This window comes from Adiantum capillus-veneris, chromosome 24, assembly GCF_014529385.1.
Source record: "Adiantum capillus-veneris isolate H3 chromosome 24, ASM1452938v2, whole genome shotgun sequence".
In the NCBI taxonomy this organism is placed as follows: domain Eukaryota; kingdom Viridiplantae; phylum Streptophyta; class Polypodiopsida; order Polypodiales; family Pteridaceae; genus Adiantum; species Adiantum capillus-veneris.
The window spans coordinates 66,156,850-66,180,073 of NC_140954.1; the positions used below are offsets into that span (position 1 = coordinate 66,156,850).

At 45.5% G+C, this 23,224-nt stretch overlaps 1 protein-coding gene across 2 annotated transcripts in view; it reads right to left on the reverse strand.

Annotated features, from left to right (window-relative positions):
• Window positions 1-3,571: 3,571 nt before the first annotated feature.
• Window positions 3,572-23,224, reverse strand: part of LOC147426506 (adenylate kinase 3-like) — a 47,620-nt gene continuing 27,967 nt past the window's right edge. For both annotated transcript variants that reach the window (XM_086497936.1, XM_086497937.1), the window contains exon 7: window positions 3,572-3,910. In XM_086497936.1, coding sequence (XP_086354062.1) covers window positions 3,812-3,910 — 99 coding nt within the window. In that variant the 3' untranslated portion in view covers window positions 3,572-3,811. The remainder of the gene's footprint in view (window positions 3,911-23,224) is intronic.

Here is a 23,224-nt window from a genome sequence, read left to right on the forward strand (position 1 = left end):
ATAGAATAATGAGAAATATGTCTACCGCAAATAAAAACATGGATCAAAAACTTGTGGAGGTTGATTCAGATACAAAAGCAAGTCTTATGTCCCATGAATAATGTCCAATGCTAAAGAATAGATGTCTTCCTCAAACCATTCAAAGGAGCCCAAATATCAAGGAGAAAAAAAAGTTGCAATATAGAAAAGTAAGAACTTGAAATTATATCAAATTTCTTATGCAACATCAATTGCAACTTCGTCTGATTCCAACATTCTCTTCAATCTCAAGATAGGGAGGCCACAAATGTAGTTTCTCGATGGACCAACAACCAAGCCATCAGGAGATTTTTGGGTACACCCCAAGGAAAATCATGTCATGTTATTACCTAAAAGACTAGCATCCATTAAAATATTTGTAAACAATCATTAATCTTTGTGAAGGTCGGGGATTTAGTTTCTATGATGACATGGATCGCTAGGGTATGAAATGAGAACAAAGGTACTTTTCTTTTGCAAACCGTATCAACACATGTATCATTGGATGGCTCTTGAGAAGGATGACCTAAACCTCAATGTCCATATAATTTGGAGATTGTTTACAAACTTTACGACTCGCCCATTGCTGAAGGAATATGACCGCATGGATGTACTTAGAGAGCCCTTTTGATCCCAAAACTACCCTAAAATATCTCCTTCAACAAAATCGAAAATTGCCTCAAAAGCCAATTGGAGGGGCAACAACTTTGTTCAAAGCCAAACATAAAGTCTTGTACATGCTCAACTCAAATGTATTAGAAACTAAAGCACTACAACCCTCGCAAGTATGAAGGCAAAAGGAAGCATTAAAAAAGTTGCAATTAAAATGAAAAAATAGAAAATAGCATTTTGGTAATAGAATATTATCTCAATAACAACACCAAGCTCAATAGATATTTTAATGGATGGTCTACTTATTGACCTTGTACATCAATATTCCAAATTGACTCAAGAAAAAGTTCCATAAAAGAAGGTGCTAACAAATTTGAATCTTTCTTTCAAATTCCTTTTTTGGTTTAAAAATCAAGTCACAACCATCTATAGAAATTTTTTCTTTATAAAATGTCCTGAGGCAAACACTCAAGTGCTTAACAATGCATGATCATTCTTGAAGTAGATTATGGTACATGGTTCATGTTCGAATTAAAGAGCATTTCTCCTTTTCACCGTGTATCTACAAGTGATGCTGCAAAGGAGAGGAACCAATGAAACACGTTTCAACCACAAAAATTCGTCTTGGAATGTGAAACGTCTTTTTGTTGCTAATGGCATTTTCTCTTATTTGGGGTTTTTCACCTTTTGCAAATTTGTTACCTTCACCATCAAAATGTGTAAAGTATTGTTTTTTTTATGCCCATTAATTACATCCACACAAGTAATAGAACTACACCATTCATAGGCAACTTGAGGATAACTTGCTCATACCATCGAAGGAATCAAGCTTGCAAGCCCTAATTTTTTATTGGAGCTTGTGCCATTTTAACAGATGGCAAAGAATATAAATATGTACCTTAGTATACAAGAACTAATCGGAATCAAAATGAAGATAAATACGATGATTTCTTCCTTGACCATGTTGCTAGTCTACCCTATGTGTTAACCAATTCTTCTTCATAGAGATGTCATGTGCAAAAACAAAGTTAATATATGCTATTAGCTTTGGAAGGTGTGACCTAGAATGTGTGAAATCACTCAAATGATACCATAAAACAATGCAAATTAGGGTGGGCTACTACAACAGAGCATACTATACATGAAAAAATTGCACTTTCTTCACAAGCTTTCTACTTATGTTGTATCTTTGCATTGAATCATGCATCCAAATTCTACTCTCAATTCTCCCTATTTATATCTAGTTTTGCTAATGAGCAATGATATTCTATGTTCACCAAGTAATTTTGAAATAATTTGTTATGTGACACTTATCGAGTAAGTGTAGTTCTGTTCAATTCTATATGGGCTCAAAGTTGAAGACAACCTTTAATCTCATAAGTGTTTGAGTAGTAATCTATTGAGTACAACCTCTGCTTGACTATCATCGGCAACAATGAGCGCTAGGTTCCATTGTATTTGCTTATGGCAGATTGATTTCTCTCAAACGGAAGGTTTTAATGAAATACATGATGTTGTGGCCTACATGAATAAGAGCTTTGCTTAGAGCATTAGGAGTTGGTGGTAGTGTGGCAGGGTTCGTGTTTCCATATTGGAAGCCACTCGACTCATTCTGTCATGTAGCAAAGTATAGTAGGTGTAACTGACAAGAGTCTAATCATAGCCCTTTGAAATGTGTAATTTGGGCTCATGCTATTCATGATAGCACATGTTCACCGATCCTCAACAAAGGAATAACAAAAGCAAGAAAAGAACTTTAAAAAAAGAAAGTTAATTTGCATTTAAAAGAGTCCCTCTTGAAAAAGTGATTCGCATCTGCAAGAGCCCTTCCATAATGCCCTTTCCACTACAATCCAAAAATATGTTTGCTAGATCCCCCTTCAATCATTCAAAAATATGCTTGCTAGAGCTCTAATCTCTTGCTCCTTCACTATCGTATAAAGTTCCTTTCAGGAGCATGTAATGCCCATGTCACAAGGGGAAAAAGATGCAATTTTTGCCGTTACCTCAGCACTACTGTGAAGACGAAGAAATATGATTCAAACCACTATACTCTCATATAATCATGTGTTTTTGCGCGATCAATGTGGAAGCACTCCTATTTTGGGCAATTTCTTCTCAATAAACTAATGTGGCTACTTTTAAAAGACAGGTTCCACAATTATCACCCATCTCACTACTTCTCCCGTAGGGTATGAACAAAAGTGACCTTGAAGATGCCACTGGAGGAATCTCTACCACAATCTCCTCCACCACAACTCATGGTTAAATATGCATGCCATTCTCTTAAGACCAGGCTCCGCTTTTACAGCTTTGTGCAAGGCTAAATGTTTAAAGCTCGCTGGTTCTTGTGATGAACCTACATTGTTAATCATATCAAACATCATCATCCACCAGATTATACTTGTTCTTTATAGTTAATATGCCACAAATGATTGTTAACGCATTGTGGTTTCACTTAGCTTCATGGGACCCCGTCCACCCACTCATACATGCAAATTTCAGCCAAGTGATTTTTGATGCGTTCTAGCACAACATGTTGGCATGGTATAGTGGAATAATCCCATGAAATGCAAGCCAAAAAAAAATCCATATTTCTTGATCAGTTGCCAACTAAAATAAGAACTCAAAACGGGTTTCACCGCCATCACAAAAATATGCTTTACTTCAACCAATGAAAACAACTAAAGCAAAATCCCACTTCACGCTATTATGTTATGTATTTGACAATGGCCAAATCAACAGCATAACCTTAGAAAAACAATAGCATGTAATTCTCTCCCCCCCCCCCCCCCCCCCCCCCCCGTTGCATGCGCTCTTACATTGCAATATACTAACAATCAATCTATGCCACTGTTCAATCATCACATTGATATATAGAGCTGGCGTTACCCAACAAGCATGGCCAATTCCACCATGCAAGCATGACAACATTCGCTACTAATGCTCAATAGCTTGCAACTTATTTAGCCCAAAAAATGCCTTAAAAAGGGCTAGCCTTACCTGATGAGGAAAAAAAAAAGGCAGCAACTTGGACAAACAAAATGTCCAATATGCAAGTGTAATCATGAGGTCAGCCTGACAATGCGCCATCGACTTTCCTCATCTCAAACGGCCGAAGCTAACCTCTTCAATGTCAAAAAATTGCTACCCAACAAACTCTCTAACTGTTAAGCGAGTTTTAACTCAGCGCATTCTTAATCTCTGCAGACACCTCCTGTGGAGATTTCTCCGCATGCAAACCGACCACGACTCCTCTCTCTTTGTAGTGATCAACTACCTGGAAAAAAAATATATGACTCTCTCTCTCTCTCTCTCTCTCTCTCTCTCTCTCTCTCTCTCTCTCTCTCTCTCACACACACACACACACACACACACACACACAAGTTGAAAAGACACTCTCCATGGAGCAGTATGGGACTGCCGTGAGATAAAGAATGGCTGAGAGGATGCATTGGGAAGAATGACTCATGATGTAGAATCCATACCCTCAAGAGTAAATCATCTTGACACGAGCTGCAACTGTAAGTAAACATGACGTGAGTGCAAAGGGAGAGGCTACAACTTAATTAGAGAGAGAAGCCATCACCAAAGTAAGAATCATCCATGACGCCTTCACCAGATCAAGGTTGAATAGGTACATCCAAACTACAGAGATAGTAGCCACAAGCCCAAGTAGAAGCGCGACAAAAGCTAGGCTAGAGAACCACCAGCATGAGCATACAAAGCACACACCCACTGCCAAAGGTTACTCACATCGAGAGGAAAGAAGTGTTTGACATGCAAAGAATAGGCACGGGTCCATTATAAAGAAACAAATGAAGGAGCCGGACAAGGCAATCCCATGTGGAGAGGTAGCAATCGAGGAAAAGGGAGCACAGATCACCGAGAGACATGTTGTGATCGACCATTATACGCACACCGAGCCACATCCACAAGACAAGTACATGTAGCAACACCATCATCTGCATCTTCCTGAGGGTAAGGGAGCCAGCTGCCACGCGGAGAAAAGATCTACAACACCAAGGAAGATGAGTCCATTTATGCCATAACCAAAATCCAGAAACCTCACTGTCACAAACTGCTGACGTGTCGAAGCACTGAAGAAGGGAGCCAACTTGTAGATCCTGGCCGAGGAAATAAAGCAGGACCCACACACAAACACACAAAGGAAATAAAGCAAGACCCACACACACAAGAAATTGCGTAGCTGCTGATGACGTCGCAAATTTCCGAAAATTATGTTGGTTGATGACGTGGCAGGCTGTACGGATTTCCACGTTTTGCGCTGGCTGATGACGTGGCAAGCTGTACGGATTACCGTAAATTACGCTGACAGCTTTTTGGCATTGCTTTTTGGACCAAAAGCTTTTGAGTTTGAAGGCTTTTCATGTAAACTGCTTTTCAGGCCAAGGGCCTTTAAATATGAGGTTAGGGCTCATTCTCTGGCATGCTTCCTAAAGAAGGTGCAGAGTCTATAGTACCGGCTTGTACTGTGTTCATGCAATATAAAGAAATACCGAAAGGGGCGCTAAGGTTTGGGGCCAATACTCTCTGGGGTGGAATTCCGCCACTCCGTGTCACGTGTCGTCTGTCTCTCAGTTCTGCTTTTATTGAAGTGCTAAAAGTCTATTCAGTCTGTTCTTTGCTATTGGCACGTGGTGCCCGTCTTGTGACACTCATGTCTCAATTCGAAGAAGCAACAAGGCGATCTGAAAATCATGCCGGATCACCACTACACCGATGCAATAGGGGGTAAAGACTTGCGAAGCAAGAAGGGAATCCAAAAGGGTACTGATGGAGCAAAGTTTTGATGCTGTCCACACTGAAAAACACGGCAAATGAGGGCTGGAAAATCTGCTGGAAACAGGGATTTCAGCAATCTACCCGGTGTCGAAGAGACGGGAAGCCAAAAATTTCGGGTAGATATCAATATGTGCACCAAGATTTGGCTGAAAATCAGGTTAAAAAAAAAAACTCCACAACTTACACTAGAAGGAATGTTGCTTAATTAGCTTTATATGACCAAAAAAAAAAAATCTAAATGAATTATTGGAATAATAAGTGAGAGGGTTTTTCTCACGGGAGACATCGGAGTGCAGATATTTCTTGGTGGCACTATGAACAGAAATATTTGTAGCACCACCAAGAACGGGTACTGCTAATCCGTTACATAAGATGGGTGACAAGGAGCATCGGTAAAAAGTATTCAACCATCCGGGGAAGGACATCTCTGATGCGTCATAGGATGGGTGGCATAGAGCATCGCAAGGAGATTGTACCATAGGTTCGGTGAGAAAAGACTAGGTGATGAGTATTCCTGATGCGTCACAAGGTGGGTGACAAGGGGATCGAAAAGGGGATATTCCATAGTCAGGAGGAAATTCAAAACTATGTTAGAATTGTGCACAAGAATGAGCAAGCACTTGAATGAAGATGGGTTCAGAGGAAACTTTTGAGGAAAAACAAATGCTTTTTGAGAAAGCAGGTTGGAAAAGCAAATGCTTTCCCGCAAAGAGGTCTATGTTAGCATTGCATATGTGCATGAGACTGCATCCAGGGACACCTGGGTTGTGTTTGTGTGAGCATTGTTTTCAGCTTACAAGGTTTTATCAAGTTTTTAACATGTTCAGACCATTTTTTTAAATAGACAAGCTGGCCACTTCATAAGTGGGCACCCACCAGTTAAAATACCCATTAAAAAATCCAGCGCTTTCTTTCTTGGCAGCCCACAATCGTTCTCTCTCTCTCTTTTTGGCTGAGAAGCAGCGATCCCTCTCCCCCTCTCTTTGGCACCACTCTCCCTCCCCTATTCCTACCGGCAAGGCTGCTTCTATTCCCACCAGCTGCCAGGAGTTATGAAGGCAGATTCTCTCTCACTCCCAAGCAGAAGAAAAAGGCCAGCGCTAGCAACAAGGAGAGGCTGCTGCAGATTTCAGCCACGAAGATGACGCCGCCGGTGATCCCCATAGCTGCCCCAAGTGCACGAAATGTCTCCAAGACCATGTAGGCAAGTCCCATCGTCAAGAAGTGCCATAGGAAGTTTTTCCACCACGACAAGAAGTTGTTTTTCTCTGTTTTCAACCCATAGACGTCGTAGACGAGGGTGATTTACGAGAACCAACCAAAGAACACACCTCTCCTATGTGTAGGATTGGAGGAGAAGGTTCTCTACGACAAGATCTCTTTCGGGAGATTGCTTTTCGAGAACCAAGTTGCGTTACGAGTGTCAAGACTTCAAAGGTAACATTTTCATGTTTAGATCTCTAACTATTTGTTTGTGGGAGTACTTCCTCTTTGCGAGGGAGTAGAGCCAGATCAGCCCAAGGGTTTCACACCCTGAGTTGGGAATAGTTCCACGAATCTGAGAGTGGTAAGACTCTAGAGTTCGGATCCGGAGGTTGAGATTCCCAAGGAAGGACGTCCAAGAAAGCAAAGTTATTCTACAGGAGGAGGACTCAAGGAACAGAGTTGGAAAAGAGTTGCAAGGATGCCATACCCCGAGTTTGGAAGGTAATACCCAGAGGCAAGAACCTTGGTTCTCAAGGATTCTAAAAAAGAAACGGAAGTTCCTTGGAATAGGGTCTTGCCCCTAAGGAATAGGAAGTTGAGGCTTCCGGGAACCATCAAGTCTGATTCTAGAATGAAATGGTAATACATTCGATCCAAGTGCTTGTATAGACTTTTCCCTAGAAACAAAGAATCTTTTTTTTTTTTTTTTAAGGGGGGGGGGGGGGGGGGGGGGGGGGGGGGGGGGGGGGGGGGGGACCAGCCCATTTTCTGGTCCCTAGTAGTGTGCCGATCTTCTCACTCCTCTCTACTTCTCTCTCTATCAATTGGCTTCAGCAAAACCTATTTATCCAAGTGTATTCAATATTGTTATGTGTTGCTCCCAATTGTGACAGGCCTCGAGATCTATCCAAGAGCAGAGAACACAGTCAGCAAGGCCTAAGATGTAGATCCCGCACAAGAAAGGGCTCCAAGACAAAACGCTATCCTAGGAGAGGGAAAATGCAGGTGCAGTCCACCCTCAAAAACACAAGGGCATCCCATCAAGGGGAGAAGGTGAAGGGGAGGACGGGGGGCAAGGAGAGGTGACAAGCGCACTCCACAGGCTGCAAAAACGCAGCAAGCTTTTCAACAACATAGATGGAAAGGGGACCTTTCTCGCAACAAAAACTTGCTCAAGAGCTCCTCTAGCCTCTAGGGGTTGGGAGAGAGAGAGAGATGAATAAAAGATTGGCAAGCCCACTACCACCAGATGGAAAACTCTACAAATGATACAACAAAAAGGACAGAGTGCCTTCTAGGCCAAATATATAGTGAAGGTCGGGCAAAAGTCTCTGTCAAATATCATGACCAAAAAAAAACATCATCCTAAAGATAATAAAGCGGGCAAATCAGGCCTCAGACGGGCAAGTGCCGGTGCAAACCCATAAGTGTGCCTAATATTCCTATCCGGCAAGTGTACAGGTGGCCAAACAACAACCGTGGCGTGTGATGAGAAGCTTGTAACCAAGAGAAAGGATTTAGAAGGTGCACTCTTAAACACTTAAGGCACCAGATTGCTTCAGCCATTGCATGTGCCAAAGCATAGCTATGGATGCCTAGAGTAAAGGTCAAATATGGACTATTATATTTAGCAAGCACGCTCACTTTGTCCCAAAGAAGAAAATCATCATAAATAAGCTATACATTGCCCAACTTTTCAGATATCATGGGATGCCTACATCCATTATTTTGGATAGAGATCCTCAAACGACTAGTTTCGACTGGCGGGCTCTTTGCCAGAATATGGAATTGCTCTCAAATTCTCTTCATTCTTGCATCCCAAGACAAATGGTCAGTCTGAGATCACATATTCAATGGTGTTGGATTGTTCTCGTGTTATGTTTCAAACCATAAGCCAAAGTGGGATAGGTACTTCCCTTTGGTCAAATTTTCTTGTAGCATACACCATCTACACCCTCTAAGATTGCGGAAGGTTCCACCAACCTCATGTGTCACAAATTGCTGACGTGTCAAGTCAGTAAAGAGCAGAGCCAACCTTCAGATTACGGCCAAGGGGCCTACACCCTAAGAAGACAAGCAACTGCAAAAGAAGAAGTCCTACCAACTTATGGGACCCCGTCCGATGGGACCCAATTGACATAAAAGCATTTAGAATAAAGCTGGACCCTCACACACACCAGCGTGGAACTGATGACGTAGTAGTTGTACGTAGGCTCCAGAAATTACGTTGACAGTGCTAACGTGGCAGGTTGTACGGATTTTCGCGTTTTGCGGTGACTGCTGACATCGCAATTGTACCAATTTCCATGATTTACGCTGGCAGCTTTTTGGCATTGCTTTTGGACCAGAAGCTTTTGAGCTTGAAGGCTTTTCATGTAAACTGCTTTGGAGCCTAAGGCCTTTAAATATGAAGCCATAGGCTCATTCTTTGGCGTGCTTCTTGGAGAAGGTGCAGAGTCTACAGTACCTGCTTGTACTGTGTTGATGCAATATAAAGAAATATCGAAAGGGGTGCCAAGGTTTGGGGCCAATACTCTCTGGGGTGGAATTCCGCCACTCCGTGTCGTGTGTCGTCTCTCTCTTTCAATTCAATTGTTATTGAAGTGCTAAAAGTCTGTTCAGTCTGTTCTTTTTTACTGGCACGTGGTGCCTGTCTTGTGACAGTGGTATCAGAGCATCAATCGTATGCTTTTCTGAAAGCATACCAATCCTACCAAAGAGGAGACAAAGCAAACCAGAGACTACGGAATTTTATTTGAAGTATTAGCCACTCCCGACCCGGTCTTATTAGCCACTCCCACATAAGCCATAAATCACTCGCAAGAGAAGAAGGATATGAGATTTATTTCGAGTCACTGTTTTTCTCATAAGCAGTGTCATACAGATGTTGATGTCTACAGCTACCAAGCCACACACTCCAAGGACTTGACAAGCTTTCAAGAAAAAAAATTTCCTCAAGTTATATGGTTTCTGACATCTTCCTTCGGAGTGCAACTTCTGGCAGAGTGGGGTATCCTGAAATGCTTGCCATGGAAACCCTAGCAGATTGTAACTTGAAATTTCTCGACATCTCTCAGTAGATGTCTCTTCACGAGCTGATGACCTTGGAGGTCCGATGTGACTGCGACGATGTGACTGCAATGTCTTGGGGCTACCATCACTGCCACAGGAATATTGTCTGTCCAAGAGCTTATGGACCATGGTGCGGTCAACTACGACCTTATGGAAGGAATCTAACCTTAATTTTTTGCTGCAAGTTTCAGGATGGAAAGTCAGTCGACTTTTCGAGCTCGATTAATGTCGAAATTGCTTTTTAAGTTTGAAATTTGTTTGAGAACTTGTTTTGTGATCGTGTTTGAAATTTGTTTGAAATGGATGGTCTCTGTTTTGAACCTGTCTTGGTGCCGATTTGAAATGTTTGACTCTAGTTTTAATACTGGTTTCAATGATTGGTGATTTTACTCCCGGGTGGAGTACTGAGAAATGATGTTTGATAATGCTTGTTCATACTCATGGCCCGAACCCTTGTGGTTATTTGCGGGGGGAGTATTGAAATGTTTGAAAAGTGTTGTTTTTACCGATGGCCCGGACCCTTGTGGTTATTTACGGGGGGAGTATTGTTGTTTTGACTCCCGGCCTGGACCCGGATGGTTATGTGGGAGGAGTATTAAGAAGTCTGAGCAGTGGTTACTCTCAGCACCTCCAAACAACGCAGGCTGCGGTCTGGGGGGCGTTTGGTTGTAAATGGGCTCTATATCTCCCGACCCGGACCTTTTTAGGTTATGCGGGAGGAGTGATGAGGGAGTCGTTGAATATCTCTCCGCCCGGACCTTGTTAGGTTATGCGGGAGGAGTGTTCATCAACAGCTTTATGTTTCTATGTCCTCTAACATACATATGTGAGCATTTGTGTTGCATTGTGATGTGCCAACCACTCAATATTCCTAATTGGATGAGATTGCCTGGGTATGTAATTTTAGTGCATCAAGACACCCGTGGAAGATTAGTGCGGCTTGGGTGTGATGGCTAATTTTACTACGCCAGCATATCAAGAGTTCCGAGCTAGACGAAAGGAGAATCCAACTCCTTGAACAAAAGAGCCGAAAGGAGAATCCAACTCCTTGATCAAAAGAGCCGAATGGAGAAGCCAACTCCTTAACAAAAAAAAGCAAACTGATTGTCCCTCGGAATGACCCTCGGAAAAAAAATTTAAGCCGACTTGAGTTGTTTTGCAGAAATGTTGTAATCGCCGACGATTACTCTCTTTCAAGAAGAAGGGATGTCACAAATTGCTGACATGTCAAGTTAGTAGCAAAGCCAACTTTCAAATCACGGTCGAGGGGCCTAAACCCTAAGAAGACAAGCAACAGGAGAAGAAGAAGTCCTACCAACTTATGGGACCCATCCGATGGGGCCCAAGTGACATAAAAGCATTTAGAATAAAGCTGGACCCTCACACGCACAGCGTGGAACTGATGACGTGACAGTTGTACAGAGCGTGGAACTGATGACGTGACAGTTGTACGGAGGCTCCGAAAATTACGTTGACAATGCTGACGTGGCACGCTATACGGATTTTCGCGTTTTGCGTTGATTGTTGATGTGGCAGTTGTACAGATTTTTGTGATTTACGTTGACAGGTTTTTGGCATTGCTTTTGGACCATAAGCTTTTGAGTTTGAAGGCTTTTCATGTAAACTGCTTTTGGAGCCTAGGGCCTTTAAATATGAGGCCATGGGCTCATTCTTTGGCATGCTTCCTTGAGAAGGTGCAGAGTCTAGAGTACCGGCTTGTACTCTGTTGATGCAATATAAAGAAATACCAAAAGTGGCACCAAGGTTTGGGGCCAATACTCTCTGGGGTGAAATTCTGTCACTCCGTATCGTGTGTCGTCTCTCTCTTTCAGTTCAGTTGTTATTGAAGTGCTAAAAGTTTGTTCAGTCTGTTCTTTTCTATTGGCACGTGGTGCCCGTCTTGTGACATTATGCACTACGGATAAAAAGATTTGGGCATGTCGCTCTGTAGAGGATTTGGCTACTTCCTTTGCCAAAGTGAAGGAGTCTTTGCAATAGTCTTTGTACAAAAAGGTAAATCATAGAGATTTACAACTGAAAGAAGGTGATTACATTCTTCTTAGGTTTAAGGAGACGAGACTCAAAAAGATAAGAGGAAAGGAGAAGCATACCCAATGCTTAAAATGACATACTATGGTCCTTTCCACGTCTCTTAAAAATCAATGATGTTATCTTTCAAGCTACAGCTATCAAAACATTGGAGGATCCACGATGACTTTCATGTGAATTTTCCTTCTTAGGCCACTTCACGAACAAGTGCCATGAAAAATGATCCTAAGAAGCAACCAGAGGTTGCAGAGAGTGAGGAGATTCTTCGGCCAGTAGCACACACGAACAAAAGTGAAGGGTACGTTGATCTCAAGGCGGTTGGTGAAGTTGAGGAATTGTCCCAAGCGGGTCAAGGAGGCAAGGTCACCCTCAGTTCTTGGATCTTTACCATGAGACTTTTGATTTGGAACCTACTGCTTCAAGGGTATAGGCAATTATAGCAATTGAGTCCAATTCGCTTGTTGTATAGAGGAGAGCCACTCCACCCCTTGTCAAAATATCAACTATAATCACCATGAAACACATTTTGACAGGTCTAGATAGATGAAACATTTTTAGCCTTGAACATTTCACTAATCAAGTGAAGCACGTGCCATTCGCTAACAACGAGCTAGTATAGTTTGAAGACCCCTAGAAATCCGTGTATATAAGTTTCACAAAGTTACCAAAAACGAGGACGGGAGGGTCCGAAACGTGGAGAGGAGGGGCGGCCAATGTAACCGGCCTGTTCAATCCAAAAAGGGCGGTAGACTTTACTTCAAACCTTGATTTAGCTTTCACCAATTATTAGTCGTCTATTATACCTGCGCTATAGTGACACAAGAGAGGGGAATGGGATACAGATGCTAGAATGCACCTGTATGAGAAGACCGACACCAGATTGGCCCCTAACTTAGGCGCCCCTTTCGGTATTTCTTTATTCTTTAAAAGAGGGAATAAATGTTGTGGATCCCTACGAGCTGCCCCGCACAAACTTGGCTGAATTTCAATTGTTCCGGCCTGATTTCGGCAACATAACTGTACTAGGACCCTTCACAGTCAGTATTCCCACGCATTGAATGATTTTCCCGACGCATACGGGAAATTTACACAGCAGGCTGTAATTTACTGTTTCGGGCTCCGTTTCGCATGCCGGTCGCATCCGTAGCAAGTCCTCGAGCTCCCGCACCTGTAGGGCTACTTGCCCTTTGAATCGGACGAGATTTCTGGCGTGAAACCTCTCCGAATTCACCTGTACCTGCGGGGGAATTAGCCGCTAGCTAATCCAGTACCTGTGCAAGAGGCTCTTGCCTCGGCAATCGCGCATGAACCCACACAACTGTACATTGGTCAAATGAAGAGCCCACTAGAGGGGCATAACATACTGCCAAAGGGGAGAGAGAGGGCAGTGCGTAGCGTGCAGGGCATCACTCCTGGCACCGCACTGTGCATAAGAGGGAAAGCAAGCACTCCATAGCTCTTAACCTGTGACAAATCTGAAAATGAGGCTCTCCTCCTCCTAAATTCACCGCCACTTCTTGTTGCATGAGGCAAGTGCACCAGAAGGTGCCACTTGGCACATTTATAAGCATTTTCCCGTTTCGGGGTTGCCGTCTAAAAATATCCCAACCGGTTGCCCAGTTGACTTCACGGCAGAGTAAGAAAATGTTCCCCTTGTCATTCCGGAGATAATGACGTCAACACATTTTCAGGTCCCAAAATAGCAGTTCCCTAAATTTTAGGAGATGCTGCCATTGTATCTTTCTAGGTCATCCGACCCTCTTTGTACACTGCGGCCACATCCAGAACTGAAATGTAGCCTCTGTAGCAAAGGATTCCACTTTGGCTAGTCAATGACCCCACTTGGCTAACCATAGTCCTTGTCCAACCTTAGTGCTCTCTTGCCCTCAGGCCTGGACTCCCTCTGGACAGTTTCACACTAGCTATGCAATGCAGGGCAGTTAGATTTCCCGAGGGGTGTTTCCAAAAGGTGAAAGTAAATAGATAATAAGAAAGAAATCAACAAAAAGGATAGATAATAGTCACACGCTGGTGACAGCCAGAAAGGAAACGGACCCGGAAAGGTCGACTAAAGAAACGCTTGAATTGCCTCCATTCAGTTGAGCCTCGAATCTGCTCCCAAACAACCCCAAAATTGCCCCCAAACATGCCCTAAAACAGCCCCAACCTGACCCCAAATGGTTACTTTTGTCAGTTTCGCGCGTCCCCCTCCCCCCCCCCCCCCCCCCCCCCCCCCAAACAAAACTCTGGAGCACTTCTAGACAGGGGGTCTTCCCTCGTCCAAGGGTAAGAAAGCACCTGTTGTCTCGTGCACACTTCAATTGCGCTACGTGGACATGCTTCTACTACAATCTACCATGAGTCATTAGCTTAGGACTAAGCCTAACACCTATGTGAGCCTCTAAGAAGACGTGCATGTCTAGGCCGGTCATAGTTGCATACCCTCTCTTGCATAGTAGTCATTGTAACAAACTTGGACACTCCAAGTCAAGATTCTACCGCGACACAACAAAGATTCACTTCAAAACAGTTCACAATTCACAATTGATTCGACACGGCCCGGCGGAGTTCTGTGCCTAGAGATACTGGCCCCAAAGACTGGCGCCCCTTTCGACATTTCTTTTTGTATTAATCTGTGTTCAAAGTACAAGAGAGTGGGAGGGTTCTCACTCTCAGACTCTACGTCCAGATGCTCTGAGTTGTGAGGGCCCTACCCACTTATTTATAAGTTTACAAGGGATTCCAGAAAGCAAGGCCCCAAAAGCTTTCAGTGAAAAGCCTTGCAAAATAAAGCAAATTGACCCCAAAAGCTTCTCAAAAATATTGCGTAGATTTCAACAGCGTAAAAAGCAACTTTCCGTGCAGCCTTGTCACGTCAGCCTGTTGCCGCATATTGCGCCACAAATCACGGAAAGCAGTACAGCATGCCACGTCAACAGTGCGAAATTTTTGCCACGTCAACACTTCAAGAGCAAGAGTGTGTCCAAGTCTGCTGCCCAGGCATGCCACGTCACCAATTTGTGACATATCCCCCTCTTGAAAGCATTGTAATCGCCCTCGATTACGCCTGCAAAACAGACAGAAGCCATAAATTGTCTTAGCAGACACTGACTGTTAGACCAATCAACACTCACATCACAAGACATCACAGGACATCACATGACAAATCACATTCAACAATCATTCCAATCTCAGACGATGATTAATCGGCAATGTATTTAGCAAATGCATCTAGATCCAGTCGGAACCTCTCAGATGCCTAATTGACTAATCCTTATTGCAATCATGCCTATAGAGATTTATCGGACCGAAATGCAGCAGTCATTTCGTCTATCAGTTCCTGCACTTAAACAAGTCAAATACAAATCAGTATCATATTATCGGGAATTCCAGTTCATAAAGTCATACAGCAGAATATTGTCAGCTCAGCAATATCCCTGAAACCCAAAGAGACATCAGTGACTCTATATCAAATCAAGCTATCGGGGCAATCTATCGACAAAGGAGTGGAGTGACTCCCCTCTTGTGCATACCCATTGCACTAGATTCGCCCATGCTGAAATCGGGGTTCTATCGGAGTAGACTATGCTAAACCGAATGCTTCAAGGTAAAGATTCACAATCTAAGGAGTATCTGCCAGGTCCTCCTTCTCCATCCACTTCGCATCCAATGCGGGATAGTTCTTGAATTTAACCAAGAACCGCCTTATCGCTTTACCTTTTATCTTTCTATCTTAATGTACCAATATCTGTTCTGGAACGAGTATCTCCTCGTTTTCCTCCACTTCGGTGTAAGGTGCAGCGGAAGTGAATGTTGAACTTTGCTCAAGATGAGTGCTCCGAACTGTGCTCAAGGGTTCCTTTTACTTACGGAAGAGAGAGCCTTCCGTTCCTTTAGTGAGAGAGTACAATGGACACAAACAAAGTGGATGAACACTGTGAATGAAGGTGCTGAGACTGAGAGATAGAGAGAGAAGAGAATATGACACCAGAGACGTTGTAAAACCCTCCTCCGAAGGCCCCACTTTTTTACTTTTTACTTTTTACTTTTTTGGGCTAGAGCCGGCAAGCCAGCAAGAAACTTCCTTTGCTTCGCATGCACGCAAACGAGTCAAAGACAAGTTATCTTGCGGACTTGCCGACAAGGGGAAAAGCGCCTCCATGCCGTATCGTGGCATGTCAACGGGGAATGGAAGCAAGTTTCCCCCTCGGGGGAGTAAAAAGTCTTTTCATGCCATGTTAGTCAGTCCATGTTCCCTTGTTAGTCACGCCACCCGAGGGTAACGTCAAGAAATCACCAAACGAATTCAGTGATGCACTTAAGGACCAAAGCTGAGAGAGAGGGACAAACCCTTGTAACTCACAGACCATGCTGAATCTTGCCCAAGTACTCCAGGATTTTCGCCTGGTAGAAAAAGGCCCCCGTCCAGCGGATGTACGGTAGGACTGCCATACCCAAAATGGGCGTCAGCTCAAAGGAGGCATCCCAATCCGGCCAACCATGGTCACCAAGGCCCGCTCGGAAAGCCCAGGACCATGTTAGGCGAGACCGCACCGTACGCAATAACTACAAGCCCTACGAGCTTCAAACACCCTCATGGGCCAGAGCATTGTAGTATCGCGGTACGGCCCCGTAGAGGAATGCTGCAACGTTATCCACATAAGCACTCCTCAGTTGCGGTCCACGACGACCATTATGGGCCCCACGAGGGACAACCCAACCTGGCAATCGCTTTCCGCTAATCTCCCCTCCCAGGAGTAACACTTCGGTATCTTCACCGCTAGGATTGTTTAATAGCCGTCTAGCATGTTCCAAACAGGGTCGTATTGAGCTTCTGAGATTGTCCAGTTCAGGGCACTGTACCAACAAGTGCGTAAGTGACCTTGAACCTTCTTCCATTCCGCACAACGGGCAAGTCCTCGACTGCGCCCGTTCAATCTTATCCTTAAGCATTAAGCCATCCACTCTTGCTAGTAACAAGACTTTCTCCTCCATCCCACCGGGGTTCTTTCCAATGCTCTGCCTAAAGAGGTATCCACGCGTGTCCTCATACTTCCTCCCAATATAAGGATCAAGGGAGACACATTGATGTGAGTGTTCCCAGAGCTTCCAGCTCTCCTGTTTTGCGGTTTCAACAGAAGCGCCGTTGATATACCTCTCCCCCCAAAACTTTGTCCTTTTACACCAAGTCCACTTCTTGAATTGGTTCCAGTCTGGTATATTGTTAACCAAATCTGCAATCCAAGTCTTTAGATCTACGTATTTGGTAAAAGCTTGTACCCTCTGCCCTACACAATAAGCTGGTACGGGGGGGAGCCCTAACTCCCGGTGAAGAGTTGTTGCTGCCACAGAACTCGACTTCGCGGCCTTACTGACTACCCACCTCATTCCAGTTGCTATAAGCGTCTCTAATGGGTTCAACTTCCTCGTGTCATGTGAACCCATTATCTCCGCTCCATAGGTCGCCACTAGGAAGACGCACGCCTTGAGAAAGGCCAACCTTGACCACATCAGAATTTTCTTAGAGCACAGAAGATGTTTATGGGCATACAAAGACTTACGTGCGCTTTCAATCCTATCTTTAAGGATAGTATCGATCGAGACTTCGCTGTCTATTAATATGCCCAAGTATCTATACTCTGAGGCTACCTAAATCTCCTCAAGTCCGATGTGCGGCTTGAAGGCAATAAGTTCCTCAAGGTCCCCGTTAAACACGGTCGCCTGGCATTTCTTTATGCCGAACTTCATCCCCCACTTCTCTGCCCAACTATGCAATCTATCTAAACTAGCCTACAACTCCTCCTTAGACTCCGCAAATAAAACTAATTCATCTGCAAAAAGCAGGCCCTGGATCTTCAGGAGTAGGCCTGGAATAGCCACCCCAAGGTCAGTCGCACTCTCATCCACGATGTCATTAATGAATATATTAAAGAGAGTAGGCGACACGGGACACCCTTGACGCATGCCACGGGCGATTTGGACCTCCTCACTCAACTTCGCTCCGAATGTCATTAATGAATATATTAAAGAGAGTAGGCGACACGGGACACCCTTGACGCATGCCACGGGCGATTTGGACCTCCTCACTCAACTTCGCTCTGACCCGCACTCTGACCTTGGAAGATTGGTACAAGGCTCGAAAGAAATTCAAGCAACGACCTCCAATCCCTATGGCTTCCATCTTTAAAAAGAGCGCCTCGTGTTACTGTATCGTACGCCTTTTCAAAGTCAATTTATGCAACAAACGTCAGTTTCTTAACAACCTTTCGTCTGAGCACAATCTCCTTCAAGGCAATCACTTGTGCCACACATTCCTCCCGAGTCCGAAATCCGGCTTGACCACGCAAGAAGAAGTTTCTTTCCTCGAGTTTCACTGAGATCCTATTGATCACGAGTGAGGTCAAGAGCTTCAGAGAGATTGGAATAAGAGATATCCCTCTGTAGTTGTCCAGATTAGAAAGATCACCCTTCTTCGGGATATACAACACTACCGAGGTAGATGATGCCTCCGGCAACTTCCCTGAATCAAACCAAGTACACAACAGTTTGAAGACTACTCTTCCCATGTCTGTATTTGGTTTAAATCGATCCGATCTAGTTCCCTTATCTTGCATAAGGATATTGAAAAATTCAGGGGGAATGCAGTCTATCCCAGCTGCTTTATGTCGCTTGATCTTGCGACATACCTCTCGAACTTCATTCCAACTAATAGAGTCATTGATGCCCTCTATTCTAGGCCAAAGTCGCATAGCATGGTTACGCCAGTGTTCTGGGTCCTTGTTGTGCCCGGAGGGGTCGGCGAAGACGCGAGAAGCATGATCCTTCCAAATGTCTCGGATCTTCTCTTCGTCCGCCTGCAGCTCGCCGTTCTGGTCTCTTAGGGGTTGAGCGGGCCCTCCTTTTCTGCTCCCCCCTAGAACGGCTTTCATATGCTTCCACCAAGCATACCATTCCTTGCGTCTTGCCAACTCGACGCTCTTGAGCATGAATCGTTTGAGAGCCTCTCTCTCGCTTCTCTTCGTTTCAGCTCGCGTCTCTTTTCGGCATTCAACAAACTTCCTCCAAGCCCTATCTTCACTAGAGGAATCACTCTCTGCTTGCCGCAGAGACTTCCAAGCTTCCTGTCTTCGGTTGATGGATCTCCCGGCTCTCGGGTCTAGCCTAAAGCCTCTATTCGGCCTCTGGGGGGCCTTACGGAGAACGCACCAACATCTCGAGAGACTCTTTCAGCTGCCTCCTCAAAGCTCTTCGACTGGCGGTTTACCGCCGCTTGCGTGATTTCCCCTTCCTCTGTCGCTTCTGGTAGGGAGTCCCAAAAGTTGTGATGCAAAAATAGTTGAGCCGCCGGTTCAATTCTAGTCGCATAAATGGAGGGGGGGGGGGGGGGGGGGGGGGGGGGGGCTCCGCACACACCACATCACACACCAACTTCACCTTAACAGGCCAGTGGTCCGACAAATCCACCGCTCTTTGGACACTGGCATGGCTGAGGAACTGAAGGGCGAGATCATTGGCCAAAAAGAAGTCAATGTCTCATCGTCCTTTACCACCGGAAGAGTGATACGAGAGTCCAGAGCCTCTCGTTTGGACAATCTTAAAATCAAGGTCCTCACTCCCAAGCCATCTCTTCATCAGGCGCCATCTAAGATTCCAATCCCCTCCTACCAGGAGAGGAAGGCCCTTTCTGCCCAACCTACGAAGCTTCGAAGCTAACGCACTTAACACGTCTGCTCGCTCATCCACTAATTGCCTCTACGGGACATAAACATTTCCGTAAATCCAACCATCCTTCATATTCAAAGGAAAGAGTTGGACAAACAAGGAGTTTACGTCCGACATTCCCAACTCAAAGGCTCTGAGCTCCTGAGAGACTAAGGTCACGAGTCCCCTGGCTCCTGGCTTATCAGATCCTGGCACTTGGAATGTCGAATACCCCGCCATTCTAAGGGGCCATGCACCCTGGAATAGTCGAGTCTCTTGGAGACCCACCACATTCCAAGTCTTTTGTAACATTACGTACTCCAACTCCCCCCCTTTGACCGGAGTCCATTAATGTTAAGCGTGGCAAAGATCGGCGATTTTAGCACTTCCATCGCCGACACCTGACGGTTCCTAACTCTCCTCACGAAAGGAAGCGAGATCTTAGCAAACCACCTAAGCATACTCTCCGTTTGGATATTCTGGAGGATATCTAGGGCTGCTTGTCTACTAGAAGTGAAAACATCGAAGCGGGTGCTCCCCGTCCGATTGTTAAGGAATCGATCCAAAAGCTCAATACTTGCAAACAGGGAGGTTGATCTCGGTGCGCGCTTCAAGGCCTTGCTGAATGACACTTCGGTGTGTTCATTAGCGCCCCAAATGCACAGCTTGCCAACCGTCCCTTCTGAAACACCCCTCCCAAGCCTGCTTCTCATCATTACCCGTTCCTCTCAAGCTGGTCTGCTTGGGGCGACGACCGGGTCAATCTCGGGTATCGACAAGGATCTTAGCCCATTGTTTTGTAGTTGATCGGCATTCATAACCTCAATGTACCGTACTTCCCTTGTTGAGTTCGGTCCATCTTGGTCTATGCCCCCGCCCCTCCGCTCCTTAGACGGCTGCCCGTCAAAGTTTACTGCGGGGCGTTCAGTCTCAGCCATAGCTAGTGAGTTTCGCTGCCCCGCTACGCATTGGTTCATCCCGTCCTTCCCGGTTTCTGTGAGTTCGGGTTCACCGTAGCAGCAACCAACGAGGCCCCGCTCCCCACTTTCTGGGGTGCTGTCGATCGCTGTACTCGGAGCGGCTCCCAACGCCCGCCTCCCCGAGGGTACCTGGTAGCAGCCCTCTTCCACGTCAACCCAAATACCCTTAACTGGTGCTCCTGGATCGTTTATATAATATGGTTGTGATTTCATAGAAAAGACACGACTATACTTAACGATCAGGTTGTTCACCTTTAGTTTGGAGGGGTCCGGGTTAGGTACGTCGTTCCCGAGGGATCGACAACCCACTTTCCGGATTGTGGTTGTCCTGTATGTAAGATTTCATGGTCACAACTGCCAACGTGTTGACGAATCAACTCCATCTTCTAGACTTGTGGATTCACATGTAGTATCGATACAATTCGCACAACGTTTCGCTCCTCGATCGGTGGGCCAAGGGACAAGCGGGTCCTTGATCTGGGTGTGGTCCGTAACGGTCCCGTGGTTAGCAAGACTTTAGAATCCACACCCTACTGTAACTCATCACGTAGTTGGTACACTTGCGGGTGGATCACCAAGCCCGAGGGTCCATGATTTTGGCTCGAAGTAGAGGGTGTTCCGTGAAATGGGATGGGTCAGGGGAACTCGTCGCCTCACCTCACCCGTCTCCCGTTTCACAGCGCACCCACCCTTCCACAAGCGTTGACTGTTCTGTGGAGGGTGACATTGGCACCGCCCCGAGGGAGGGTGAATCGTGAAATGGAGTGGGTCAGGGGAACTCGTCGCCTCACCTCACCCGTCCTCCGTTTCACAACCCACTAGTCCGTCTCAAGACGTCACCGCCACCCCTTTAGTTTGGAGTTTACTCTCTCCATGAGTCAAGGGGGGGACCAACGAAAAGGTTACACAGGGAGCGCCTTCAACCCACCAACCTCAACTGTATGAAACACCCATCCGCTGGGAAATCGTGAAATGAAGTGGGTCAGGGGAACTCGTCGCCTCACCTCACCCGTCCCCCGTTTCACAACCTACCAGTCTAGGTTCTGGTCTCAGGCCGTCACCGTCACCCCTTCCATTGGGTAAGTGTTTCATACCGTTGGTGCGGAATTACAATCAAAAGCCTCTCCCCCCAAGCGGTCCTCCAGGGATTGTGTCCCTCTTGGCTGCCACCGGTTGTGTCATGAGGTACACTCTTTCTCCCCTTGCATCCAAATATGAGAAGCAGAGCCTCTAAACCTAGGGGGGTTGATCGGTGTCTGACGGAAAATATCTGGGCGGTGAGGAAGTTCCCCCCTTGAGTCCACTCGACATACTCAAGATGATTTTTACAGAGCTTTCTCTAGATGGGTCCATTCGACATCCTCGGATGATTTTTACAGGGCTTTCCCTAGGTTCGACCATCCTTCTCGCCTTCCATATTCTCCCAGTCCCAACCCACCCCGATCTAGCTCTGCAGCTCATACTCGTCTTTAAGGCATTATGATCGCTAGTGTCCTCCCCCCTCCCCTTTGGGATTTTACTCCTACACACGGAGAGGGTTTTTTAACCGTACGTGGTCCCCCCATTGAGTTTTTGGGAAGCACTTAGTCGAAGTCCAATCCCGCCACGTGGAGGCGGCTTCCCGTTGGGACCCCGAAGGCCCCACTCTCTATGGCGAGAGCGGTCTAGTTGTGATTGCACAAATCTCTACAATGCTTGGACTTGCCGACAATGTCGACGACGACAAGGACGACAACGAGACGGGCTGAAATCTGAGAATGCTAAGGGCTGAAATCTGCAAATTTTTATTTGCTGAATTCTGACTCTATGTCGGTGACAATGTCAATGGCGACGATGCTGAAATCTGCGTTTTCCGGGCTGAATCTACAGACTTCGCGGGATCTGACCATGCGGCGAGGATCTGCTGCAAGAAGGTGAGATCTGCGAGGTTCATGACTTGTACTGCGGGTGCTAGCTGCTGAAAACTGAAAATGCTGGTCTTCTTGTGGCCTTGTCGCGACAGAATTGCAAAAACGCTGAGCTCTAGGCTGATCCAAAAACGCTAGGGGCTGAATTTTGCTGCTGGTGGGGGGGATCCACTAACGCTAGGGCTGATCTGCTGTCGTGAAGGAGTTCTGCTGTGTCTGCTAATGCCGAAGTTGCTCTGCAATGCAAAAACACCAAGGCTTTGTGCTATTGTTCTGCTATATCCAAAAACGCTAGGTCTTGCAATCTGCAAAACGCTAGGCCTTATGATGGGGTTCTGTTGAGAAGTTGCCTGTTGAGCAAGGTGCTCCTGCTGCCTCTTCTGCCAGAAAGTGCTAGCGCTAGATTTCTACTTATACAAACTTGACTAAATTGCCCTACCTACTTTCCAACAAAAGTCACTTAAAAATAATAAGTGAAAAACGTCAAAAATAGAAAAAATAGGTCTATGCACGGTAAAAATGCTCCTGATGGTTCTAATGGAAATCTGATGATCATGTTGTGTGCAACCAGAGGATATGCATCTAATCTAAGTGTCTGGACATGCATGGTCTGCGAACAGACTCACAAAAGTGCCAAATCACTTCCTATTCTAGACTGACTTGACTGACTGAACCCTGATCATGCTGTAGCTTATCCACGGACACATAGGGTTAGATGTGTCACGTGACATCCCCTCCTTTTCAAAGTGAGGTATTGGTACCAAACTGTATGGCGTCGAGGGAGATCGCCAATAGCATCCGCAATCCTGGAAAGGACTCTTCGCTGGCCCACTCTGATGTGTGGGTTGTGCGGTACTTGAACTTCATAAAGGT